This window comes from Aspergillus brasiliensis (assembly GCF_001889945.1).
Source record: "Aspergillus brasiliensis CBS 101740 unplaced genomic scaffold ASPBRscaffold_1, whole genome shotgun sequence".
Lineage (NCBI taxonomy): Eukaryota > Fungi > Ascomycota > Eurotiomycetes > Eurotiales > Aspergillaceae > Aspergillus > Aspergillus brasiliensis.
This window is the reverse complement of record NW_027137442.1, coordinates 3,257,293-3,283,995: the sequence shown is the minus strand read 5'-3', so window position 1 is coordinate 3,283,995 and position 26,703 is coordinate 3,257,293. Positions and strand designations below refer to the sequence as shown.

Below are 26,703 nucleotides of genomic sequence, written 5' to 3'. Positions count from 1 at the left end.
TTGATTTGGTGAGATGGAGGATACTTGCTTATAAAGCTAATCTAAGGTGCCCTAATCGTGGAGGTTTATTGGGATATGGTTGAGAACAGGGGTCGGCACAGGCGGTATATAACTAGACTATGATTGACTGCAAGAAACACTCTAATCTTTTCTCTACGCCAGAAGTCTTCTAATGCATCAAGACAAGAAAATATCATGTTTAGTACATTGACTTGGAACCCTGGGTACTGATATAGCCCTAGAATTTTCATTTCAGTAGTGGAGCCTGTGTTGCAACAGAGTTCCAGAAATATATAATTAGTTTTAATAACGTTAGTTAACTAACTATACGATCATGTGTTTTATAATCCTACTTGTCCCAAGCTGCGCAACGAACTCACTTATTTACTACTATCCCTACCACAGTCCCACCCCCGTATGAATCCTGCATCCTGCAACTTGATCAATAACTGTATCGGAACAGCCGATCCTCAATATCTGTGACATCCTCAGTATGCAAGATGACCTCGGCAGAAGGCCGGGCGTCCCTGTCCCGCTTAAGATTCTCAACCCGACACAGGTACCAATAAAGGACCATAGCTAGTACTAGCACACACCACGTCACAATGGCAGTGACGACGCCTTCAAAAAAGCGCGGCGCGGACTTCGTCTGCCACAGCTGCGGACCTGCGATGCAACCAACGCAATAGCCAATGAAATACATTGTGTTGGCCATAGCCCGCTTGGTGTTTCCTTTCACGTTTGATGCGCTTAGACTGAGAAGAATAACCATCACGTCTGAGATGCAGGATGCCTGATATCAGGAGTAAGCGTACTATTCAAAATTCCGAGAAAGAGGAGAAACCCTACCAGCCAGGACGACACTATCAGTCCCCAACCTGTTGTGAGCGGAAGCTTCAACAGAAGTATATTGCCAATGAGTGGAGGAATTGAGAGAAGAATGACCACCAAGCATCGATTGTTGGGGAGAAGTTGACACCCAAGTACTCCGATCCAGATGGCAACAATCTGAACTGCCCCTGATGGCGAGGTATACAACATCGTTTGATATTTATCGTAGTTGAGATTTTTGATGATCAATGAAGCAAACTGACTGGTGTCAGCTAATCCCATCTACAATTGGGTAGAGGCGCAAACCTACCGTTAGAACAGGCGACTGCATTGTGACGAGGATCCCAAAAGCAAAGATAAACCAAGCTCGGATATTCAGTAAAGTCTCCATCACCTGCGATTTCGAAAAATCGGTCCTGTCACCTCCTTCTCTGTCCTCGGCCATTCTTGCCAGTAGAACCTCTCGCTCCCTCTCCGATAAGAACCATGCTTTCTGAGGACCAGTCGGCACCAGAAAGTAGAAGACAACTCCGAAAGCGGCTGTAAGTGCACCGCAGACAAGGAAGAGAACCCTCCACGGTTCTAGTCGGGGGTAGTGTTGCTTGCCGATTCCGTACATAAGCATGCTTCCAAGGACTTGGGCCAGGCCGTTCATAGTGACCCAGATGCTGTGGTTCGATTCATAGAGTGAGTAAACTGTACCCGTTGGGCTTTGCTGATTTGCTTGCTTACCCCACTCTTGAAGCATGCTCTTTCTTTCTGTACCACATGCTGGTGAGAGTCACAAATGCTGGGGAGACAGCCCCTTCCGTGACTCCAAGAAGGAATCTTACAGCCCCAAATCCTGCAAAGTTTGTTGGCGCCGCAAGGCACATGCATACTGCGCCCCAGAAAACACTGGGATATTCTGTCAGGGTCCAATGCATGTTTTGTCGTCAGGTGTAGACTTACATCGTTGCGCCGACAAATTTTGTTAGGGGAAGCCTGCTCATTAAGTAAATGAAGGGATACTCAGCAACGAGTTGACCTAACCACATATCAGTTCTCCTGACTATCCTACAATAGGACAATCCTATTGCGCACCGAGATAGAATAATGATGAACACCAGGAATACTCGGACCCCTCCAGAGAAAGATCATCAATAAGCCCGAATACTGATGCATAGCTAAGGCTCTGCTTGTCGAGGTCTTAAGAATCAGCCAATCGTCAACCGTAAGAATTTTCCGATTACACACATTGAAAGAAAAACACCAAGCACATCTGTGCACTGAGCATTAGCATCGGGTCATGCTCATAGGGAAGAGTTACATACCAATGGTAAAATAAAGCAGTCGATTTTCCTAACTACGCGCTTCTCTTCCTCCGCTTAGAAATGCAATTGAATAGTCCCGACATCGATGTGTACATCTTTGGATGGAGTTGGGTCCGCGGTCTTGAGTTCCACTTCGGAAGTAATACTCTGGTAGCAGTGTTTGGCAAACTGAAGATGGGGGAACTGGGAAGTAGCTTCTCAGTTATGCAGGGCCAGGGTAGCTATGTTGTTCCGCGATGTTGGCATGCGGGGTAAATTCCCAAATGGTGAGATATGATAGATTAGTCTCAGCAAATCAGATTTGGTATCAATTCTTTGCATGTATAACTTAGGCTTAGTGCTCGGAAATGCTCCGCGGTTTCTTCATGATATATCTGCAATCGATAGGGATATAACTAGCATAAAGCCCTGACGCAGCTCAAAAGCGGCTTGCGTGATGACCTTGATTGTTCAGGACTCGCCCTCAGACAATTGATATAGTCTATAGATAAGAAACGCTGCATCAAGAGCTATGCTGTCATGATAGTGGCTGGCCTTATCAAAGAGCTACCTGTTGAGAAGCTCACCGTGTGAAAGCATACGCCTTGTTTGAGCCCAGTGTCCAGTGTTCAGTGTGACTAATTAATGACGACCTTTGGCATATCTCTGTCATGTACTCTGCCCCTCTCTCCGGTCCCAGCCCTTTGCTTGCTTTACCATTCATAATTGGTGGCTTGGTTGCAAGGGATACATAAAGCTCTTTGCGCCCCTCCTCGCCACCCTTGCATGATGGTTAAGACCGAACCCAAATGGACGTAGACCTAAGGCCAACCTTACGTTATCCTCACCGACAGAACGGGGTAGGGCACAGGTTACCTGACATCATTCCCTAGCGTCTAGCCCAACCCATCCCTGTTATCTCAAGACAGGCGCGGACTGTTTTTTCAAGCCCTGTAACATACATGTCAAAGTTGGTGAGTTCAATCAGATCTATAGCTCTACCATGAGGACTACAGAATAGGAACAGATGGTTTAGTATTATTGGGTTTTATGACAGAGACGCCAACACAGTCTATGATGTCCTGGCTATGAGATCCTGTCTGGCCGCGACAGGTTTTAAATTCTCATGCTTATCCTCGGCCGACTATGAGTCGACCTAGCCTCGGCTGGAACTAGTCACTGCGCTATCATAGTTTCCCCGCACAAAGATGAGGGGTATCAAAAGATCTCCGCTCTTGTAACCGAGATGGCAATCACCTAAAGTCACACCTATGATAAGTTTCAGAATAAACACATAGCGAAAGAGAAGCATCACACAGCCATCCAGAGTTACTTCATTCGGAGTGGAAGCTGCTGCTTGCGATATCCCAGCATGCAATTACCCACCGAGTCAATGGGTAGCAACAATCCCAGCAAGCCATGGTTACCTCGAGCCGCAGCCCCAGAAATCATATTTTACAATGCCAACGTCGTGAATGTGGACGCAGGTGACATTATCCCCAATTCCGTTGTCCATATTAAGAACGGACGTATAGTGGAAGTATCATCTAGCAATGCAGCATGTCTTGCCACACCCCCTGATGCGGTGGATCTAAAAGGCCAGTATATCTGCCCTGGCTTGATTGACTGCCATGTGCACATGACGGCAACTCCAGGATCTCCATCTCTTAAGGACATGTTTGCTGCAAGTCCTAACAGCATTGCGTATCGAACTACCTTTGTTGCGCGCGAGATGCTTCTGCGAGGATTCACCACGGTCCGCGATACCGGTGGTGCCGATTACGCTCTCCGTGAAGCTATCGAAGAAGGCTTAATTGCAGGTCCACGCCTTTTCATTGCAGGCAAAGCGCTCTCGCAGACAGGCGGACATGGTGATCTACGAGCAAATTATCAGGGGTCCGAGTACAAATGCTGTGGTGGGCATACGCCGGCACTAGCACGGGTATGCAATGGTGTCCCCGAGTGTTTGGAGGCCGCGCGGGACGAGCTCAGACAAGGCGCCAACTTCTTGAAGATCATGTGCGGCGGCGGTGTAGCAACACCGTCAGATGCTCTGGATATGCTGCAATTCACTGCCGAAGAAATCCGCGCGATCACGACGACTGCGAAGCAATCCAAGACCTACGTCACGGCACATGCTTACACCGTGGAGGCTATCCGTCATGCTGTTGACAATGGTGTGAGAGGCATCGAGCACGGGAATTTCATCGATGAGGAGACCGCGGCGTACTGTGCAGAATTGGGCGTTGTCTTTACCCCAACGCTGGTTACATATCATGGCATGTCCAAGCCACCTTTCGACAAGTTCCTGGATGATTTCAGCCAGGCCAAGAATCAACAAGTCCTGGCTAGTGGTCTAGAAGCTTTGTCAATCTTGCACAAAGCAGGGGTAATGATATGCTATGGTTCTGACCTCTTGGCTGGCTTGCATCCTCTTCAAAACCAGGAGTTTTCGATTAGGTCGGGCGTTCTGAGTGCGAAGGACATTTTGAAATCTGCTACGGTGAATGCGGCACGATATTTGGGAATGGAAGGCCAACTTGGGTGCATCAAAGAAGGGAGTATTGCGGATATGCTGATCTTGACATCGAATCCTCTGGAAGACATCACGGTCCTGGATCGCATTCAGGATAATCTCGTGGCTATTCTTAAGGATGGTCGTATTGTTTCTAACAAAGCAGACTGGCTGTCGGTTGATCCTTCGTATGATCCCTATCGTATGCAGAATCAGTGATCATATTCTTCTCTCAGTGTTTCCTTCACATCAAAGCCCTTGTATCATTTCGGCCAACACCTTCCTCATTGGACTTCCAATGTATTCTTACTGCTCTTCGCATTATCATCATGTATACAGTATGATTGATTAGAACGAGATACCGCATTTTAGAAATATTTTCTCTACAAATTGCAAACAGAATCTGCGTGTCAAAACAAGTTGTTCATTTGTTCAATGCATTTCTCAGGGGATAGTACTGTTACTGCCGCCTCTTCGACGGTATCGCGGATTTATGTGGATGTTTTACGCACAAAAACCCAAAATACAAGACTGAATAAAGCAACTGTAGATAGCGAGACATCTCGGAGGTTCAAACATAACGATTACAGCCGGAGAAGTACTATTCGGATTACGGTAGGTCATAAGAGTAAGCGACTGACGATATCGAATTTCTAACCTCTCTAGCAGGCCACTCCACATCTATGCAATCCTCAAAACATACTTCACAGCGCTAGCCTTTCCATCCTTCAGGTTATTCAAAGCCGTCTCTATGCCCTCCAGACCACCAGGAATGACCTCATGGGGATGGGGCTTGAGCCAACCCTCACCAAGTCCCCTGCTCAGCATCCGCGACCACACGTAGGCGACGTCTTTATCATCTCCATGGCTAGTTCCAACGTTGCTAAACTCAACCCGGATTGCGCCAGGTAATTGCTTAGGTGCCTCCGGCGTAACAAGTGACACTGCACCCGATGTCTGATCCAGAACCTTCTCAAGGACCTGAAAGCTCGATATCTCACTGACGGCGTCCAATGTATAGCAAAGACTCTCCCCGGCAGGAATGGCATTAAGGATTCCCTGCACAATGGCAGATTCCCCGTCCCGGTAGTCAACGACAACATCACCTTTCTCACTGTCCACCAAGCTCCTAACATAATCCGTACCTCGTCCCGCAACACCAATAACAGGATGAATGTCTGCTTTCTGTAGCATCTTGATTGCAAATGAGCCGACGGCAGTTGCAGCGCCGTAGACAAGAACTCCTCCCCGAGGTTTACTGGCCCAATTTTTGTTTGCCAACCACGGTTCGGGTAGGCCTAAGCGTGCAAACAATGCAATTGAAGCGGTCAATGATGCCAATGGAACAGTTGCTGCTTCCTCGAACGAGATATTCGATGGGATGTGGAAGGTGGCGTGCACGTTGCCGATGGCATATTCGGCGAAACTCCCATGCGGCGTCATAAAATCATGGAAGGCGGCCACTCGGTCTCCGACTTTGAACTCAGACACGTCGCTGCCAACCTCGTGAACGTAGCCGGCAATGTCATCGCCAGTGTTTTTCCCGTCAAATACATCGAACCAAGTGGGGAATTTCCAATCCTTGGGGTTCGTGCCGCTAACGACGACCTTGATCAGAATCTCGTCCGGTCCGGGTGTGGGAATGGGCACGGAGTGGATTTTAACCTCCATTGTGCCATTCTTGTTGAATACCAGCGCTTCCTTCATTTTGACGGGTGTTACTAAGGAGAGAAAGATGAAGGATGAATGGGGTGGAATAATGTAGGAACTTAAGTACAGTAGTAATGTTGCATGTGGAGGGTGCTGTCGGTGGATATGTGATTTATATATCTTTGGTCTGCCACTACAAACCGAGAATCTCGCAGCAGCATCTGCAAACAGCATGACACCTCATACATGCTTGGTCATCATTTCCGTCATCACAACTCGAACTGACTTTCTTTTGCTTTCTCTTGCATCAGACGGGCCATCCTGTCGAATGATGATGGAGATATGGACATGCGATTGTCCCAACCGAGCCGCCGAGATCCATAGACCCACATTGCACGCTAACCACAAGAAGTAGCATTAGTTGCCAAGACTCGTTAGTAATGAAGGCATTTGCCGATTTCCAACCACCGCAAGTGTCTCGGCTTCTCTTCCAGGTGGTGTCAGTCCACCATGCTGGTGCCTCCGCCTTGCCCCGTACTGCTGCAAATGCAACATGAAAGTGAAGAGTCGCTCAGTATGTCAGAACTGTCGACAAAGAAAATATGCAGTGAGTCCCCGACATTGACTCAGTCACTGCTCTGCTATGTAGATTCAATACCTGGAGACGAGGATCGGCTAACATGGTTTCCTTCAGTGCGATGGAAAACGTCCTGCCTGTTCCCAATGTATACTAACCAAGAGAAACTGTCCTGGATACGAAGAGGTGACTTTTCTTCCACCCAAGACTGCCGGGCAACCGACCATCTCGTCTGGACCAGCGAAAAGCCCTAAATCACGTGAGACGTCACGATCAGTCTCCAGATCATCAACCAGGCTTCTTATGCTTAACCTGTCAACTTTCCGATGGTCGACAGATGAAGAGTTCTTTGCTTTAGTGACGGAATATTTTACCCCCGGGTATCCCGGTCAGGAGCAATATGTCCGCCCCATCGGCCATCGCTTAACCCTGTGTAGCCCTTGGCTAGAAACCCTCCCTCTACTTCTGGACACAAGCGGGAGTACACCTCTTCTGTCTGTGTCACTCCGAACTTTGGGTTACTCGATCATTAGCAAGAGGGATATAGACCGTAAACGCAGCCAGTGGGACCTCTTTCGCGCAGAGTCATACTCCAAAGCTGTGCATACCTTGCAAGATAAAATCACTAAAATTGACGGCGGTTGCAATGAATCCGCTGCTGCTATCATGTGCTTATGTCTAGCTGAGGTACGCAAAACCTTCTGTCTGTTTGACTGGAGCAGATTAGCCACTAACTTCTACAAGTGGCTATTACCCACATCCCGAGAGGGCTGGATCGCTCATATCAGAGGCATCGGCCGGATGATGGAAATATGTGGCCCAGAGTCATTTACTAGACTTACCTCGCACCAGCTCTTTATCAGCTTCCGCCCTCTAGTGGTACGCATCGAATATCACCCCCAACACCCATGTATTCAGATGGTCAGAAGAACCTAACATCCATCCAGATGCTGGAGGCGTGCATCTCCCGTCAAGATACGTTCCTGTCCTCAACTGAGTGGAAGACAATACCTTTCACCTTCCACAAACCATCACCCTTGCACACACTTATAAGTCACGCTTCTGTTCTCCCCTCTGTTTTACGAAGAGCCAAGTCTATACATTCCCTCACCCCTGGAGAAAGGGGACCCGCATCCCAACTTATACTCCGGGATTTAATCAACACACTGCAGGAGCTTGAAATATGGGAACGCTCTTTACAAGCTTCAATAAATAATCCTTTATTCTGGCCAAGACCAGACAGTCCAGCTCCACCGAGGCCTACCACCTCCGTGGAAACATCTTTATGGTTCTACAACCTCCCTGTCGCCACAACTTTAACACATTTATGGGCCTTTCGTGCAGTGTGTTTTAGCCAGATGGCACTTTTGTTATCGTCATATCCAGACTTTTGTGCGGAGGAAATCCGGACCTGTCTGAACGTATCTGGAATCGAGGATTGCCACCAGCAGACCTTTGTGTTTTACAGAATGGTCTGCCAAAGCATGCTCTATTTCAAACAAGACGCATTGAAATTCTATGGTGCAGCTTCGGTCACCCTTCCGCTCAGGGTGACACAGATGGCATTGTTACTGCTTCCTTCGTGATTGTGATTTCTGCATCTTTGTGGTCCAAAGCATGTTTCTATTTTGACGATAGGCCATGTCCAATGGCAAGCAATTAGACCTAGGACGTTTCGCGTATTAGCGCCATCATGACCAGGACCACTCCCATCTTCTGGAGAGTGGACGACGATGGTCTCCTACTCATCTTTGCTATCCACCTGCTGGGCCGGTGTATGTAGAAAACTATCAGGACTGTAGTTATATGATATCACAACCGGTTAATTAGTGTCGTTGGGAAGAGTATGAAAACGGAAAGTATGTGAAAGGCTGTGGGGCCTGACTTGCAGCCTAAGCTTAGAATAAGAGACGAGCATTGTGGTCAAATTCCTCGAAGGCCAGACCGACAAAGGTACCAGCTGGACAACGCATGCCCCTACCATTCAGTCCCAAAGACCCACTCTCATAGCACATTACTATCTCAGCAGAACAGGCGTACCTAGTATCAAACGAGGACGGTTGCCGAGCCAATCATTTCCTACGGCTACATGCTAGTCGCGTACTCTGCAAAGCACCTTTATATCACCTGAATATGAACAGTGTTGTAGATAGCATGATGTTCTAGTCACTATCCACGTTGAATGAAAAAGAATGCCGCCTTATTGAATACAATGCGTATGAACAAATCGTCATGCAGTGAATACTCAAAAAGAAGCCAATAATGGATAACGATGTCCTCGTAAGCCCCCAGAAATACAACCTCGCTTCCCTTTACAGACTTTATGATTGCTGGTATCCTAGTCAAATAGCCGTGGAACACTGTGGCCACATCAGGTTCTTAGACGTTAGAAAGCAGAAATAGGCATTCTGTCGACGCAAAACAATGTCTTATCTCATACTGCCACGAGGCCAGCGAGAAAGGATCTGGAGCCCTCTCCCGGAATTGGTCAACGAAGAAAAGTTCAGAACGTTGAGGCCTGGTGGCTCAGAGTTCAAGCTGAAAGCCGAACAGGTCGTTGACTGGACTGATTTTACGGCAGAAGTAAAGAGATTGGTTACGCCATTTTGTGGGGCCAACCATGCATTTACCCCCGTGATCCCGAGCGAGAACTTTGGGGTTGCAAACGAAATAGGGGTGCAGGGCCGTTTTGTCCAGAACGCCCTGCACCCCGTGGGGGAGATATTGAACCTCCTTCGAATAGGAGTGGCCTTTGGTGACTCGCAGTTCGGGGTGAATAGGGTGCAGGACGACAAGAAAAAGAAGCGTGGTCACGCCGAGCGCCAGACCGGCAAAAAGCCAACTACACTTGTCCCAGATATCGTATTGGTCGAAAGGCAAACGCATGCGATTCGTGCCCTAGCGGAAGTGAAGACTTATTGGGCGTTTTTGCCCAAGCTAAAACAGACATGGGACGAGTTTATAGCCGACAAGCTGGGTAAGTCTTCATTTGCCTCGTCGTAGTCGCGATTTGTACCTTAGCTAAGACCTTTGTATACATAGGCCAGCTCGCTAGGTATATGGACGACCATTTCTGCCGCTTCGGCTTTTATACGATCTATGAAAATACCTGGTTCGTAAAGCGTGTCGATGACACACATTTCGCCGTGTCGGAGGCCATCAGTTCGAGCGCCAAGTCTACCGCCAGCGACGTATCACTACGCGAGTGTCTTCTGGCCACAGCCATCAGGGCAGCCGACAAAAAGGGAAGTTACTATGGTGTGAGGTATGGAAAGAAATTGGTAAGTTGTGGTGCACTTCTCTTGGGATATTTGCTAATCGAGCCAACTAGACCGAAGAGGGCCACACCTTTACCAGGATCTCGGCACGGGCTGCTAAGTTTAGGAAGACATACCACTGATTACTATGTCATCAAGTCCAGTGGTGAGACAAGCAGGGGTGATCTGCGGCCTCAAGTGGCTATTACCTACTCTCAGAAACTACAGTTAGCGCTAGACTTTACGTAGACTGTCGTCTCTTAATACAAAGTCTTGAAATCATATATGTTTACTGTTTAACTGATATCAGAGCTTGCATACCCGGATTTATCTCATAGAAATTATAGTTCATCATTCTGGAAATTGTGACAAACTATAGTAGTATTGCTAATTCATTCAGCTTCACGGCGAGGGACATTCTCGGGATCAAACAATCTTTACTTTGTATGTGTGAATTACTTGCATTATATCTCTTATACCTTATATATTAGTCTCTAGGCTTCTCTGAGTGTGTTTCCTTCCCAGTCCACATTAGAACCTTTTTACTCTATAGATCTAATAACTATCCGAACAGATCGAATGAGTTTTTAAACTAGTATCGATTCTGTCAATCTCTATGGTTGCATTCGATATTATAGATATATTTTACGAGTTAGTCATGATCAATTTCCATGACTATCCTATATCAACTTGGGATTATAAACCAATTTGAAACAAAATCGTCTTCTAAGCTATAATTACGATAAATGAGAATATTGTATAAATAAATGACAGAAACCTATACTGGATGAAGAATCTATTTTACAATCAAGGAATCTTTAATTACGTCTGAGTGGACGACTCTTTCTAGTAAAAAGGCTGATAGTGAACAAAACAAATATACGCATATAGGAAGAATTCTATACAATATATTCAATACTATACTTAATCTATTGATAAATCAAGGTCGCTGCGTCATTTCGTGAAGATAAGGTTGGAAAACCTATTATGAGACTTACATAGTTACAGTTTATTCATTATACTCAGTAGAGCTCGTGACTAGAGGTTCTTTGTGAATCACATCTCATTAACGGATCCAGAAGTAAACGACATTAAGATGAGGCCATTATGCCCTAATAATACTGGATGGATGTGGCTACTACCGCTTGTCAACCATGACGACATAAAGTAAGCTCTTCGTCTGGCAATCCGAAAATGCATCTCAGCAACAGCAAAGCAAAGTATTAACTAGGCAGGTTAAAACCCGTAGAACATGGTCATTTCCAATGTGTGCAAGGGTATTAAGCCTTCCTTGGGGGTTTATTCTCCTTCTTGTTTGGCTGATGGGGCATCTTAATTGGCTGAGGGGACACCGGAATCTCGCTTGACTCCGGGTCTCGCTTAGACCTCAGGTACTCCTTCCACCAGAGGTTGAACGCTGTCACATATGGACTCTCCTCATCAATTGGATAAGATGTCGCTGAGTTAGTATATCCAAGGCCCGCAAGATCCATCAAGTAAAGTCTGTCTGCCCTAGCATCGTAATGAAGGTAGCTGGGGTGTTGCTCGGTCAATTTGTAGTCATTTTTGCGCATGAGCCTGCTAATTTGTCAGTATCAGGTAGTAAAGAACGAAACCAGCCCTGCGTTATCTGTAGGATGATGGGTATTCACTTACTCCAACATTTGTGCTAGCTGTGTTCTGATACTCTTGCGCTGGCTATCGGTAAGCTCATCTTGGATATCATCGACGTTCTCCCCAGGAGGAAATTCCATGACAATAAACTCGAGATAGCCTCCAGGAAAAGGCATCCACGCAGGTTGTTTCTGGGTCTCATGATTATGATACTTTGGCCCATACCCGTGCGTAGACAGGAGATCTATGGCCTCAACTTCATGGCAGTAGGACTGTTCAGCAACCTTCAGAATTTCGTCTGGATCTTCCAGATCACAGTCTTCCGGGTCAAGCTGATAACGTATCTTTAGCAAGTACGTTTTATCCAGTCTTTTGGCGACTGCCAGAACCTTGCGCTCGCCAAGTCCTACATCGTTATCCTCGGTCAATTGCTTGACCACCTTGAAATATTCGTTCTCGATATCGAAAACTCGGTCTCTGAAACTGAAGCTCCACATGATTCAGCTGAATAGTGGTGCTGTACTGGCTGGGTGAAAATAAGGTCTGGTTTCCTGCTGAACAGATATGAAGGCGTGGGACTGAATAGGAGAGATTAGAGATGGGGGATTGGGGATAGGAGGATGAAGATGGAGAGTTGAGCATGTGGAAAGGCTTCAGTGTTCTAATATGAGTCACCATCCGACTTCATTCACAATGACGCTTCACTAGGTCATTATCAGTACGTCATCATTTAGTGCTTCATACCTATATCGACTTGTATCGTGTCACATGACATTACAAAGATCTAGATGCACCTGAAACATACTCCAAGAACCCTGATCGTCTCGGTTTGACTTGATGGATTTCGTCCTGCCGGCCTCCTTGAACCTGTGCATAGAATGTAATTTGGACTATAGGCTACCAATCAGGATAAAGTATTGAGCGTATTGTTCGTCTTAGTAGCTACCTGACCATAATGCGTTGCGGCTCACACCTGCCATGGCCAAGGCATATACGACTACAATTGCATTATCAGGCTAGTCGTTGACTAGGAGCTGCTTGGTTGTCGGAAGCTATAATGATGGAAATCCTGCGACGGGATCGCACAGGCGACAATAGAAACGTAATAATGATACAATATGTCGTACCGAATGTGATTGTCCACAATATTACTCGATGGTGACTGCGGTGAAGCCCACTAGAACCCTGAAGTTCGTTGTATTGAACCAGATGCCACTAAACTAGGCCGGTGAGCCATTTATCACTTTATGTCAGTATAAAAGAGTGGCTCGTCGACGTATGTACGATCTAGTTGGTGTCAAGATGGACTCCTACCCCCGAGAACCTACTTTCAGCGACACCGGCAAACGTTTGGTGCAGAAGGCCGGAACTTTACTGATAGTAAGATATCAAAGTCCAGATGATCACACATAGCCTTTGGTCAATAGGCATATGCAGCAAGGAGTATAGCAACACCACCCGCGATCGATTGTGAGAGGCCGGTCAATGTGGGAACGCCTGATGAGGTATTGACTTGGCAATAAAATTCACAAGTATACAATCATTGAAGTAAGTCTAAGATGAATGTCTGGAGGCAGCAATGAGCATGAGTTCTAGTGAAGCTAGTACCGTGAACGCGTCATCTTCACCACCCGGAGAAGCAGAAATATAAAAGATTTGGTTGTGGAAACTTTCCTTTTCTTTTTCCTCTCACAGCCCCTGTATCTGATAGCAACGATCATGACTCAGAGCCCCTTTATCTTCCAATACACCGAGAGCTATCCCTTGCATTCATATATGCTTCAGCCATGTTCGGATACAAAGCGGATGAAAGAACCGATATCCTTCGACCAATGTCCTCCATCGAAAGATAGAACGGATAAAGTTTCTACATGGCTCCTCTGTAATTGCAACGTCAACGCCGTGGTCTTCCGTAACACAATTAACTTCCTCTCCGGTATCTCATCGAGAGTAAATTCAGATCAAGACGCAGGACGCTTGAAATCAGTCTTGCGCTACGTCCTATCTCGCTGCAATTAGGTGGGTCATATATCACCTGAATAGGATGTGGTTGCTGACAAACCATGCTAATAATGTAGGGTAATGCGACAGAATGGCTATGACTTTCTTCAAGAACACCCAAGCTTTCTCAACTACAATGCTGCCACGAACAAGCTTTATTTGGTAGATCTTTCTAGTCTCGGCTTTACGGACCCTGCTAAACGCACATCTTTCCCGGTTACCGAGGGGAGCCCGGAGGTGGAGGCATATAACATCTGGCGTGCGTCGTACAGCAAGCCCGACAGAAGGCATGCCTTCTGTCGGAACTCAGTCATCGGGCTATGCTACTAAGAACGAGAACCAGCCCCCAAAGAAGTTATAAGCAGAGATCATGCACGGATGGTGCCACTGCTCTACTGACGGCGAGTGGTCAGAAGTCTGGCGAAACGCACTAGCACCGGTCACACAGCATTACTCTTCTTATATTGCTTTTCTTAAATTACTTCAATCAGATCAGAAAGTAGCTTTTCACTGGCATTGCTGTTAGTAAACTGACGACAACTTTCCAAGTGATATTATAAAAACTCGTTACACTTCCCGTCTCAAACTTCGAAAGCCCAAGAAAAATCCTAGCTTCCACATTGAACTCTCTTACATAATAGAACTTAGAAATACAACAACAGTATAACTGGTGTCCGGTTAATATAGAGTAAATGATTGTCCTACCTCCCTGTCCACTCTAGGTTGTCAACTACGCCCTGGATACAGACCTCTCCAGGAATTATTACACATATGATAGAACGTAACTGACATGCATGCTGAACGGAGACCAATGAGTTTATGCTCTTCTTAGATTATAAATATTCTAGACCTAAATTTTAAAACCTGAGTCCAAATGCTAGACCCTAGTCAACCAATATGATCAAGCAACACGATCTCAATGATCAAGTCAAGTGAAACTAGCATACAGCCGGCTGCAGGATACAGGCTCACCACAATTGCGAATTGAAAAGCAGATACCGCGTTGTTCCATGTACTACTCGAATGCCAAAGGATGAGGGGAGAACAGTGTAACATATTATGCACAGCGTTTATAGAGAATGAAGGAAGCATGACAGCTACAAGAGAACCCCTCCGGACGCTGGGGCTGGTAGGTATCGAAGGGGGTCATATTCAATATCCCAGATATCAGTGATATCCAAAAGTGAAGCATGAGATAGAAGTGATGTGGAGGTCAGAAGTGAAGATAGAAATTGCCTGTGAATGATTTCCAGTAGGCTTTATAAAGTGGATTTCATCTTCTCCTTTCGTTCTTGCATATCAACTACCTATCTACACCAGGCATTCTTCTTGTATGAAGCCATACTACCGGTAGAGCCTCACTCATCGTCTAGCCCTGAAGCGTAACCTTCTATCGAATTCAACAAGCCCTCTTTAACATCTACCTTCCAAATACGGCCTTTCTCAAACTTCCCGAGAGGCATTGACGGGCCCTGTGCCACAGACTTCCAGACCTAGTTACGGAGGAAGAATTCAGGACGCAAAGCCCTAGTGATTTGCCGTTTAGCCTAACGCCTGATTAGCTTGTTGAATGGCCCGGCTTCGCTAGGGAGGTCAAGCAACTAGTTGAGACCTACACACGGAAATCTGCTGGATCGGTTCCTTCTATTTGAGAGAGATTACTGGAGTGGCGAACGAACTGGGGGTGCAGGGCCGTTTTGTTGAAAACGCCCTGCACCCTGTAGGTGAATGGCGAACCTGCTTAGATGAGATATTCGCTTCGGAGATTCTCAATATGGCGTCAATACACGCGAGAACAAGGAGAAACAAGGAAACAAACGGGCAAAGGGAGCTACCGAAGCAAGGGAAAAGATCATCCCGGATCTCGTCCCGATTTATGGCAAAAAGCACCACATCAGGGCACTAGGGGAGGTCAAGACCTTCTGGACATTCTTCCTCAAGAAAAGAGGATGAGACTTGGCACGATTTTATCGCAAGGAAGCTAGGTCGTGTTGACAACATACCAGACGCTAGAAGCAAGGCATGGCCTGTCAGCGATCTCCCAATGGCATAACAAGAAATGCTCGAGTGAGTATAAGGCCACCGACCATATTCCGTCTGACTACCCCTATGAGCTGAGCAAGTGTTTTGACTTTGTTGTGGCTGATGAAGCCTATTATTTATATAATACAAACTCGGGCACATCACTCGCAGTCTGTTGGTTATAAGGCGCTTTTAACCTGCTCATAACTGCTACGCCGTTCTTTAACACCCGTAATATAGACTTCTTGGGCTACTCTTGGCTGCTGTTATTTGATAAGGCGATCCTACTGAACAAGAGTCCCGAGGAGCTTATCTCTCAAGATAAATACCTGCTGTTATTGGAATTTTTCCGCAAACACATTCTCCCGCAGACTATTGATGACCAAACTAGCGCCACTTGGATAAGATATTTGCTCAAGCACCTTATGATCAGGAAAAGTATGGCCTCGGCGGTACTGATTGATTCAGAGCAGACTATTGGACGTAATATCCTGCCTGTTATTAAGAAGGCTTTCGAAGTCCCGTTCACTAAGGAGGAGGATGATGCATACTACGCCTATTGGAAGAAGAACAAAAAAGTTCTAACACTGGACAACCGTGATCTGAACAGCCCAAAATTTAGATGGGTGATGCAAAATATACTAATTCCATTTGAAACCATCCTAGGCCAACTAGCAAGATACATGGATGATCATTTCACTCGTTTCGGGTTCTTCACGACCTACGAGTACACCTGGTTCGTTAAGCGCATCGACAATACACACTTCGCCATGTCACCACCGATAAGCACAGCCGCGCAATCAACGGCGGATAAAGTCTCGCTTCGGGAGTGTCTTCTTGCTACTGCGCTTAGAGCATGAGACGAGAAGGAAAGCTTCTACGAAGTGCGCTACGGGGACAAGCTCGTAAGTTTGTTCCTAACATCGTTCGCATTTCTCGCTAACAGGCTTGACAGACCAGAGGGCGGTTTGCTGCTCACCAAATATCAAGGATCCTGCGACGAAAGCTCAACTAGATGTGTATAAGGCGCTCACTTAATTCATCCGGAAATTTCCCGTACCTAGTTGCCTCCCTTGTCCCCTTTCACATATGCCGTATAATTTAGGTGAAACAAACAGAGCCATCTCCGATTAGATGGAGCGGTCTAACCCGTGGCGGGTCTACGTTTGGGACAGACGCTGGAATATGCATTGAGTTTCGAAGTTTCATAAGCACATTAATGAATGAAGTAACTTTCATCATTGACAATAATAGCATCGGTGCTATGTATGTATGAGTATAGAGAGGCATTCCTAACACGCCGACATTACGTTCTGATCGAACACCAATACAGACATAGTATCCCAACCACAAGTTGTTCCATGCTGCATCAATCTCCGTGTTCCACTGGCGCAGTTGCGCAAGCATAATTCCTGCATCACTAGAGATTGAATAGCAGTTGTCTCCATCCTTGACCAGATGGAAAGATTTACAGTCTTCAACAATGCCCGGTAGCTGAGGTGTCGGGCCCGAGGGGTCGTTGGTGGGGTCGGGAGCAGCTGGCGTAGTGGTGGTAGTGCCCGGGACGTGTACGCAGATATAGTAGTCTAGCCAGAGGTTTGTACAGTCTAGATATAGGGGTTATGCGTCAGTTACGTGAACTCCATCTCGCGAGTCGTCATGAAAAGGAATAGATTGGATAAGTGTTTCTTACTATCATCTATCTCACTGTTCCAACTCAACAGCTGAGCCGTGCTGATGCCGTATGCTTGGGCGATAGTACCACAGTGATCTCCGGAGGAAACCTTGTAAAATCCATCACAGTTCCCAACGATACCTGGCATAGTAGGAGAGTTGGTGGGAGCAGAGACGGTGCTAGTGGTGGTGGTTGGGTCAGAAGCCTTAGACGGGGTGGTCATGGACATAGTTGTCGTAAGCGTGGTGCTTGGGACATCGTCATTGACGGTTCCGATGACACAGTACGACTTGCTCGGATCAAGACCTGGGCAAGTGATACCAGGATTGAGCTGCTGAAGGCCCTCAACAGAGTCCCCAAGCATCTGCCAAGCTCTCGCATGTATCACCTGTGCTAGCAGCCGTGGTAAAGGAGCACTCAATGGTGGGCTTGGAAAGCGCACAGGCTAGGCCTAGGACGAGCCCGGCGACAATAAGGTACTTGAGTGGCATTTTCTTTGATATGGGACCTATGTCCTTAGGGCTAGTCTTTTAGCGATAGGAGGCTCCTGTAAAAGACAGAAGTCAAGAGAATGAGGCAATGATCAGCATTTTTCGAAGGCTATCTTCTGGCTTTTATCTCCTTCGGAAGAGGACCGGGAATTCCGTTCACGCTGGCTTGACTATAGTGTGCCTACACCCCTACGCCGAACAAGTCATACTACTATCGGGATTCCATGACAATGAACCAGGAGAAGAGCTAGCGTGATAGATCAAGTCGTAGTACTTGCACCCCTGTATTGGGATACTGGTGATGACTAGTCGAATTAGTTACGTGTGATGACAGGCGCGTCCAATGGTGGTCCCTGCCCTCAACGCACCGGGGAGCACCGACGTTAGGCTACTAAGTGACAAACCTATGTACCAGGTAGGCAACATCGACACCAGTGAACGGTCAAGAGGAGATTGCAGTTGACCAGGACAGAGCACGGGGATGAGCTCGATCAAGGAAATGTAGAGATATCATGGTGTGTATGAAGCGTTAGCATAGTAACCGCTCCTTGGCGAGGGATCGGTTGTCCAATGGATGTAGTCGTGAGGCAGGACGTAAGCCTTCGCGATAAGCTAATCCAGCACTATTATAAGCGAGATTAGCAATAGCAATCTTCCTAACGTAGTAAGGAAGGAGCGGAAGCAGCCGGCAAGGCTGGAATCGTGGCTGCCCGTTAGCGCCTTGTCCGCTTTGGCTACTACTGCCCCATAAGGCTAGGCCCGAGGAAGAGGGCAATCAGGGTCCCTTTGGCGCCCTTTTTGGGAAATGAATGTAACCCTGCCCGCAGCACCAAGACTTGGCGCAGGGAAGCAGTGCCTTGGATGGTTCCTCGCTCCGCTCCGGTCGTTTGTTAGATCCGCTTGGCGAGCAGGCTTGGCGCGCCATGTCACCTTGGCGCATGCGGAGACTCTGAAGCCCAATTCCAAGAACAAACTTGCGCTATCGCCTGTTAGTCTCCGTAAGGTGCTCGCTTTGAAGCCGTCACGGCCTATCAAGTGGTCTCGGCGGCAGGGATCGGGATATTACCTGCCTAGGACCCCTATTCCACTCCCTCTGCCCACACACATTTGTTACAAATATTCCCATTTTCCCTGCCTGACTACTACTAGTCACCGGCCCTTCCAAACGTCCGGATGCTCTGAGTGCACAAGGATAGCCTGCTCCCCTCATCTCCGCCTGCACTATCCCAGTCCCTCAATATCCGTTTTTGGCTCCATCTTTCGAGGCTCGGGCCCGTCGAACCCCTCAGCCATGCATTTTCTCCAACCTAGGTGGCTCCTAGCATTGGGGGCTATCGCCACCACTGCGCCTGCGGTCGAGGTTGACTTGGTCTTCCCGCGCAACGAGACGTACTCACCAACCGACTACTTCCCATTCGTTTTTGCCGTGCAAAACACGGAAAGGGCCGAACTCCTCAACATCCAGCTGTCGTACTTCATCCGCAAGAGCAATGACCTCAAAGACCGAGATGACCAGCTGATTCTCAATCATGATCTCCGCTGGACCAACTGGTCAGCCAGCGCAGACCCTTATCTCGCTTACCAGTACATCCACAACCGCTTCAACACCTCCGGTCATTGGTTGGTTCAATGGGAGCTGCGCTGGCAAAGCTGCAATGTGGAGAGTCGCCATAGAGATGCTGGAATCTCCGACCACTTCTATACCTGGATACAGGACTTCAGCATCGACAATTCCAGCCTCAAAGAAGTGGATCTTGTCGCAGCGACCGCAAATGACACATGCCCCGGAAGCCGGAACGCGTTTGTCATCAATGCGACTGACACAATTATGAGTTCTCCCTCGATTCTTAACGCCGCAGACCGTGACACGTGCGTTGTTGTGGCAAACACAACTGCTAGCCCCACGACTTCTACACCGGACCCCTGTCGCCTTGCGATAGACAAAGATACAGCCGAGAGTATAGCTTCCGTGCAGCACCAGCGGCTATGCAACGGTCTGAACCCGCCTGAGGACTGTCCCAAGGAGAATGATGCTCCCCGATTGGTTGTACTTGGCCTATCTGGTTTCCTGGCAGCAATTGGAGCCTTGGGATTTTCTATCTTGTAAATAGATACTGTAGCTCATGTATACCACGGGGCTCCCTTTTTATTTTTCATTGTACTTGCCCCTAATACTCCTTGTCACTAGCTCAGAGCAGGCAGTCGCCAGAAGATTTTTACTCATGATAAATCAGGTTGGTAAAAAGATACCGTCCTTCATGATCAAGAGCTTTGTTCTGAAATAAATCATCATGAATTGCCCTACGTATGTAAATCACAAGCATGTTTATATGGCCGATAAATCCGGGAAGCCCACCATCCTCACTGCATGTAGCGCTAATGGCCATCTGTGCTTACCAAAGCCAGAAATCCTAGATGGGTAGTTTACCGTGAGTCCTTGGCCTGCATAGCGCGCAAACCACATGCCCATCTATCTCACAGTGGGTTAATATCACCGAGGCCTGCACGGATCGATCCTTCCTAACGCCCCCACTCCGGTCCGTGCCTCACGCATCCAGTTCAACTTTCCGAGTTCACATCCAAGCCAAAGTCCCACAGGCCACTGCGCCTGGAAGGGGAACTGTGGAGGGGGAAATATCGGTGCCTCCTTTAGTGCCAAGTCCGCCTAACCAGCTTGGAATACTAACCGACTTCCTCCCATCGATGAACGATAGTGCCACAACAGCCGCTGTACCCAAATATCCACCTACCTGGACTTTTACAACCGCTGCTGCTTCCAACGCCTTTCTTATCTTCCTCCCTAGAAAACCCATTCTGAGGATCGAGAGAGGACCCAGGACAGATCCAATCGCATCCATTTCCCCCCGTTCATCAATGGCTTACACGATGAATAAGGCTATTCCCGCCTTGCGCTGATAACGGAAGAGGATGCCTTCTCTCCGCAATGGTGGGGAATGTCTCACGCTACTGGCGTCCGCCACAGTGCCTCCTCCCCCCTGCAACTTTGACTTTCGAGTCGCAAATCGAAATTGCGCCAAGGAATGTTAGAAATCAATTGTCCGGAGACCTCAGCACTGACATTTGGTTCACTCGGGGCTAGACAGTTCGTGGAAGCTAGTCAGTTTAGCCTATACCCCTTCGTCGAGGTATCATTCGGTGTGAAATAAGCTGGCCAGAGAGGATGCATGCAACTCCCAGTCAAGGCTGAGGGTCGAATCAATCTTGGCAGCTGTGAGATAAAGGGGCATCTACTACTAATAGCATTCATGGGAGCTGGAATCCCTGTCACACAAGTGTATATAAATGGTATGGACTTCCGCCAGTGCTTGCTTCCACCACCACCAACACGGCGACGCTCTTTACGTCCTGCGCGACTCTCTATACTGTCTTTATTTTTATATATATACTATCACTTGTTTTATATATACGTTTTTTTGTTACAAATACTTTCCCTCTCTACCCATTCTCGTTCCCTGTCATTCATTCACCCATTCATTTATCTTTTCTGTGGTGTTATTTCATTTCCATGGTTGTCCCCACTTGGCTCGGCCTGGCAGCAGCCTTTGTGCTGTTCGCATGGCCACCTACAGCTACTGCAAGCCCCGGCTTCCGCGGACTGGCCAGCCAGAGCTATCACAGCAGTGTCTCCGCCTGTCCTCAGCGCTGCCGCGATGCGGGCCCCAACACAGGAAACTGGTCTGTGTACTCAGACTTCAAACAGGTTCGAAAGTGCAAGGAGACAATATTCTACGACTTCTCCCTGTTTGACGATGTCGATGATAGGGAAAGAGCCCACCGCATTCAGGCCTGCTCTTCATATGGGACAGACTTTGCTAGGCTCCCTGTCACTACCGCTCACGTCACGTACAGTGAATCTGTTGATGTCGAGTTTGAACTCGGCTGGTGGCACGAGGGTTTCGGTCTAGCAGGCGCTGGGCTGCGGTCCATTGTCAGGCAGATGCGCCACTATGCTGGTGGATATCATGGCAAGAGTGATAGGCCATTTATCATATACGGTCAGTCTGGTCAGGCGACAATCGGGTTGTATGTTGGCCAGGGCTTGCTGAAGCAGGGGCTCAGTGAGTCTGCGCTGAAGCTCTTCCAGGACAACCTTGACAAACTTGACATCTCCACCCCTAGTCTAGCTATGCAGCTCTGTGGGGAGGGCTACGATAGCACGCATATATTCGGTATCATGGCGACCAGCAATGGCACTTTTGCTCCCATCCAAAGTGCCATCAAATCTTGGGCTAATGCAACGTGCTTATCGTTCTCCGGCTCCGTCAAGCTCGCGGGCTCGGCAAAATTCACTACGCCGCTCCTAACCGGCAACCACAGCACGGCGGCCAATTCCACTCACTTGGCGCGGGATCTGGCTCGGACCCTGGTTACAAGAGGAGATGGCGAATGTACAACAGTACAGGTCGACGCTGGGAACGGCTGCGCAGACCTGGCAGTCAAATGCGGCATCTCGGGTGCTGACTTCACCAAATATAACCCCGGCGATGATTTCTGCGCCACGTTGAAGCCTAAGCAGCATGTCTGCTGCTCCGCTGGGGATCTTCCTGATCTTCGCCCCCAGCCTAACGAGGATGGCTCATGTAAGGCATACCAAGTCCAAGCCGATGACAACTGCGACAGTCTTGCTGCCGAGTACAGTCTGGAGATGAACGATCTCGAGGAGTTCAACAAGAACACCTGGGGCTGGAATGGTTGTGAGCTTCTATTCAAGGATACCGTCATGTGTTTGAGTAAGGGCACTCCACCCTTCCCTGCAGAGATCCCCAATGCGCAGTGCGGTCCCCAGAAGCCAGGCACAAACCCACCAACTAATGGTTCGAATATTGCCGACCTTAATCCTTGCCCACTCAACGCATGCTGTAATATCTGGGGCCAATGCGGTATAACCGCAGACTTCTGTGTAGACACCAACACTGGGGCCCCGGGAACAGCTGAGCCCGGAACTTACGGGTGTATATCAAACTGTGGAATGGATGTTGTGAAGGGATCTGGGTCCGGCGACGTCAGGATCGCCTACTACGAAGGCTACTGCCTCAGTCGAAAGTGCCTCTTCCAGGATGCCTCGCAGATCGATACCTCGCAGTACACACACCTCCATTTCGGCTTCGGAACGCTGACCGACTCGTGGGAGGTTGAAACAGGGGATGCGCTGTCTACCTACCAATTTGGCGAATTCAAGAAAATTTCTGGTGTCAAGAAAATTCTTTCAATTGGTGGCTGGGACTTCTCAACCATGCCTGAGACGTACAAGATTTTCCGCAACGGTGTCAAGCCTGCGAACAGGCTAACTATGGCGACAAATATTGCCAACTTTATCAAGGATAATGACCTTGATGGTGTCGACATTGACTGGGAATATCCAGGGGCACCTGACCTTCCTGAAAATGACCCTGGTACGGAAGAAGACGGTCCCAACTACCTGGCATTCCTTGTCGTTCTCAAAAACCTCTTGCCGGGAAAGTCTGTCTCGATTGCTGCACCTGCGTCCTACTGGTACTTAAAGCAGTTCCCCATCAATGATATGGCTAAGGTCATCGACTACATTGTCTATATGACCTATGATCTCCACGGACAGTGGGATGCGCATAACAGCAACTCACAGGAAGGCTGTGATACGGGAAATTGTCTGCGCAGCCAGGTTAACCTGACGGAAACAAAACAATCCTTGGCAATGATTACCAAGGCGGGTGTCCCTGGCGCCAAAGTCATTGTTGGTGTAACAAGCTATGGTCGATCCTTTAAGATGGCAGACCCGAACTGCTGGGGCCCGGAATGCCTTTACACTGGCGGCCGCTTAAACTCGGACGCGAAGAAGGGCGAATGTACCAACACTGCTGGATACCTTGCTGGTGCAGAGATTGATGATATCATGAAGGATTCCTCTCGGGTCGTCAAGAGCTATGTCGACACGACCAGCCATAGCGACATCCTCATCTATGATACTGATGAGTGGGTCGGCTACATGAGCGCCGCCACGAAAAAGACACGCACCACTCTGTATAGTGCCTGGGGCTTAGGGGGAACCTCTGACTGGGCCAGCGACCTGCAAACCTATCATGATGTTCCCAAGCCGGCGAAAAGCTGGGCCAACTTCATTCAGCTCGCCAAAGCAGGGGAGGACCCGAAGACGGATTACACACGTACCGGAGACTGGACCTCGTACACTTGTGAGGACAAAACTGTGACGGATTTGTTTGACTTCACACCCTCGCAACGGTGGAAAAATATGGACACGGATTCCGCATGGAAAGACATTATCCGAATTTGGAATGAAACCGATCATCCACGCCAGCTCACCTTCATGCAATCTGTTGAGAGTACCACCCGTTTTGGGTATGAGGATTGCAGTCATATAAACTCAGATGGCAGATGCAGCTCCATCATTTGTGAAGATGGCGCAAATGGTAACAGCTCTGGCCCCGCAGCGTTTCTCATCTTGTACTCAATGGCCGAAGTTCACGAGATGTACTCAACCTATTACGACGGCTTATTCAAATCTCTCACTATTGTCAGTACCGCGCTCGACGATATGGAAAACAAATTCGCGCCTATTCCACCAGAAGAAGACAACACCTGGCTCAATATACTGATTGATATGATCACACTTGGCGCCCTGGGCACTGCTGGGCCCTTGTTTAACACGTTTTTGAAGAACCACGATTGGTTTTCTGGGGCTACTGGCAGCGCCCTGGATAACGCAAAGGATACCACCATGACTCTCTTGGGACAAGGTACAACAATCGCTAAAGACATTTTACCTGGGGGTAGCGCTAAGGCATGGACGCCGGAGAAACAGGATGAATTCTCAGCCTATCTGGGACAGGTGGTGTATGGCTGGTCCAATGCAACCTCTCGTGCGCTTCAAGACCTCTTCAGCGGATCTGAGGAGGGTATAAACACCCTCTGGGCAGCCATGTCTGACGGCAAGCTCATCGAGGGGAAAAGGAATGACGCGCCACCTGAATCCGCAAATCTCCAGAATGAGCTAATTGCCAACATTAACAAGTGCATCATCGGCTTTGCCCTGCCTGCCCTGTGGCGCCAAGCTGGGTCATATACCTTTATCATCGATGCAGGCCACGCTTGTGACGATGACACAGACATCAGCGAGTACCTTGACGACGACACGATGGACGCCACGGGTGTCTGCGTTGACAATCGCCAATACTACCTCGCCTATCCGGATGGCAGTGCCACCGACTGCACTTGCAAGATTATCAACGATTCCGGTCCTTGCCAAACAGTCTGTAAAGACAGCAAATTCTCTGCGCCCGAGGGTATCAAGTACATCTCCGGCGACAGGAGCTACTACGGCATCACGAAGGACGACCTGGTCAAGGGCTCTGTGCGCACCTGGATTTCGAATGGGAGGGAAAACGGTGCCAAAATAGCGGACCCCACCAACCATGGCACCATGTCCGACCTGATTGACGTGGACGTTACCACCCCCGGCTTCATGCGGATTCCTGTCTGCAGCCCCGCGCGCGCCTTTCAATCTTGGGACACGGCCGACAAAGATTCCAGCCCGAACTGGCCCTGCGATACCCCACCCGGTAAGGATGAGTGTGGTGAGTCGACCTTTGTGGACCAGACTAGTGATGCATCCCCGAAAGTCGACGACTGTCTCCAGATCATCAAGAACATCCAGGGCGATGCCACCACGGCTTGGACGACCCAGGTTGTCGGCCATAATCAGCGCGAGATCGCCAGTCATGCAAGCTGTCATTTTGGCGTTGAGGCTACCAAGACCAACGGAAATGTCAACTTCAAGGTCGGCGGGCAGGATGTCATTGATATCATCAACGATGCTATCGCCAAATTTGCTCGGGACGGGCTGATCGGCGCAAAGGGTAATATGGATTGCAACGGTAATGTAAAGAGTGAGCCGGTGGAGTGGGGGATTTACTAGTAATGTGTCGGTGTCCTCTCTGGACCAAGAACGATGTGTGGGGTCTATCTGGGGTAAAGATGGAGATATGTCTTGGTATTTTGTGCTTTATACAATGTATAACAAAAGTTACTCTACATGAGATGAGTAGTAATTGCTTATTTGTTTAGTGGAAGATCCAAAAGCTAATGGCACTGGTGTAGACATTGGTAGGTATGTCGTCGTCGCAGTACCTTTGAGAATATGCAGCGATTTGAGCCCAGATTCCGTCACCTCTTTCTTTCGATCGATTACTATGAATCAACCCATCCAGTGGACATAATCCTTATGTGATGTCTTATCTCCACCGCGGATGAGAATGTATCCCATCGATCCATATTTACCAATTACTAATTACTTCGAGGTTACCAGTCATGTAGGGCCTTGAGAATCCCTGATTGTACATGTTAACTTTGTAAATTCCGTCGTAGTATATTTCCTAGACCGCGCACTTACTACCTGGCCCTGCCTATATGCAAGCGCAGTATCGATCTAGAAGCTTTAACACACCCTCAACCAGTTGAGGCTGTATTTTTGACCGTGGCACTCCTTTTATGTGGAGATGGTTCCTGCTCGTATGCCGAGGAGTAGTTATTCTCTTTCTGTTGATGTTCATAGTTAGGATAGTGGCGTGATGCGCAAACATAGGGCCCTCGAAAATCTGCCGCAGGTTATTTTATTATTAGTAGCATGGTTCATATGCAACTATTTATGCAGGTCGGCATGTTGTTCTACTAAGGTAGTAGACACAGTGTTACATCAAGATAAGGTAAAGGATCGGTGGGGCCTGTATTCCATACACTAGTATTACAATACGCCACATGCGTTCG

General features: G+C 48.2%; 11 protein-coding genes across 11 annotated transcripts; 6 read left to right on the top strand and 5 right to left on the bottom strand.

Moving 5' to 3' along the window:
• Nucleotides 1-12: 12 nt before the first annotated feature.
• On the bottom strand, nt 13-346 carry ASPBRDRAFT_252764 (uncharacterized protein). The gene has a single exon (XM_067622160.1). It carries the CDS (start codon nt 249-251, stop codon nt 66-68), a length of 186 nt encoding a protein of 61 aa, XP_067485201.1. The 5' UTR covers nt 252-346; the 3' UTR covers nt 13-65.
• Nucleotides 347-2,359, bottom strand: ASPBRDRAFT_252763 (uncharacterized protein). Its single transcript, XM_067622159.1, has 8 exons — nt 2,145-2,359; nt 2,068-2,092; nt 1,915-2,019; nt 1,783-1,858; nt 1,564-1,728; nt 1,142-1,499; nt 850-1,089; nt 347-793 (listed from the first exon to the last, which is right to left on the bottom strand). Exons 2-8 carry the CDS (start codon nt 2,090-2,092, stop codon nt 443-445), a joined length of 1,320 nt encoding a protein of 439 aa, XP_067485200.1. The 5' UTR covers nt 2,145-2,359; the 3' UTR covers nt 347-442.
• A 1,038-nt stretch (nt 2,360-3,397) lies between these two features.
• ASPBRDRAFT_37177 (uncharacterized protein) lies at nt 3,398-5,047 on the top strand. Its single transcript, XM_067623673.1, has one exon. It carries the CDS (start codon nt 3,496-3,498, stop codon nt 4,855-4,857), a length of 1,362 nt encoding a protein of 453 aa, XP_067485199.1. The 5' UTR covers nt 3,398-3,495; the 3' UTR covers nt 4,858-5,047.
• A 224-nt stretch (nt 5,048-5,271) lies between these two features.
• Nucleotides 5,272-6,400, bottom strand: ASPBRDRAFT_37176 (zinc-binding alcohol dehydrogenase family protein). The gene has a single exon (XM_067623672.1). It carries the CDS (start codon nt 6,343-6,345, stop codon nt 5,320-5,322), a length of 1,026 nt encoding a protein of 341 aa, XP_067485198.1. The 5' UTR covers nt 6,346-6,400; the 3' UTR covers nt 5,272-5,319.
• Nucleotides 6,401-6,799: 399 nt separating this feature from the next.
• On the top strand, nt 6,800-8,567 carry ASPBRDRAFT_142186 (Zn(II)2Cys6 transcription factor domain-containing protein). Its single transcript, XM_067619195.1, has 4 exons — nt 6,800-6,895; nt 6,983-7,552; nt 7,610-7,744; nt 7,813-8,567. Exons 1-4 carry the CDS (start codon nt 6,842-6,844, stop codon nt 8,449-8,451), a joined length of 1,398 nt encoding a protein of 465 aa, XP_067485197.1. The 5' UTR covers nt 6,800-6,841; the 3' UTR covers nt 8,452-8,567.
• A 722-nt stretch (nt 8,568-9,289) lies between these two features.
• On the top strand, nt 9,290-10,265 carry ASPBRDRAFT_191213 (uncharacterized protein; the record flags this gene model as incomplete). The annotated part of the gene is made up of 3 exons (XM_067620335.1): nt 9,290-9,842; nt 9,908-10,146; nt 10,197-10,265. The coding sequence occupies 3 exons, from the start codon at nt 9,290-9,292 to the stop codon at nt 10,263-10,265; spliced, it is 861 nt and encodes a 286-aa protein (XP_067485196.1).
• A 1,137-nt stretch (nt 10,266-11,402) lies between these two features.
• ASPBRDRAFT_113408 (uncharacterized protein) lies at nt 11,403-12,233 on the bottom strand (the record flags this gene model as incomplete). The annotated part of the gene is made up of 2 exons (XM_067616736.1): nt 11,403-11,700; nt 11,779-12,233. 2 exons carry the CDS (start codon nt 12,231-12,233, stop codon nt 11,403-11,405), a joined length of 753 nt encoding a protein of 250 aa, XP_067485195.1.
• Nucleotides 12,234-16,199: 3,966 nt separating this feature from the next.
• On the top strand, nt 16,200-16,619 carry ASPBRDRAFT_191211 (uncharacterized protein; the record flags this gene model as incomplete). The annotated part of the gene is made up of 2 exons (XM_067620334.1): nt 16,200-16,356; nt 16,426-16,619. The coding sequence occupies 2 exons, from the start codon at nt 16,200-16,202 to the stop codon at nt 16,617-16,619; spliced, it is 351 nt and encodes a 116-aa protein (XP_067485194.1).
• A 300-nt stretch (nt 16,620-16,919) lies between these two features.
• Nucleotides 16,920-17,798, bottom strand: ASPBRDRAFT_50762 (uncharacterized protein; the record flags this gene model as incomplete). The annotated part of the gene is made up of 3 exons (XM_067626606.1): nt 16,920-16,937; nt 17,095-17,366; nt 17,453-17,798. The coding sequence occupies 3 exons, from the start codon at nt 17,796-17,798 to the stop codon at nt 16,920-16,922; spliced, it is 636 nt and encodes a 211-aa protein (XP_067485193.1).
• A 1,248-nt stretch (nt 17,799-19,046) lies between these two features.
• ASPBRDRAFT_37174 (uncharacterized protein) lies at nt 19,047-20,211 on the top strand. Its single transcript, XM_067623671.1, has one exon. It carries the CDS (start codon nt 19,217-19,219, stop codon nt 20,030-20,032), a length of 816 nt encoding a protein of 271 aa, XP_067485192.1. The 5' UTR covers nt 19,047-19,216; the 3' UTR covers nt 20,033-20,211.
• A 1,161-nt stretch (nt 20,212-21,372) lies between these two features.
• Nucleotides 21,373-26,010, top strand: ASPBRDRAFT_167275 (uncharacterized protein). The gene has a single exon (XM_067619610.1). The coding sequence runs from the start codon at nt 21,452-21,454 to the stop codon at nt 25,853-25,855; it is 4,404 nt and encodes a 1,467-aa protein (XP_067485191.1). The 5' UTR covers nt 21,373-21,451; the 3' UTR covers nt 25,856-26,010.
• Nucleotides 26,011-26,703: the final 693 nt, after the last annotated feature.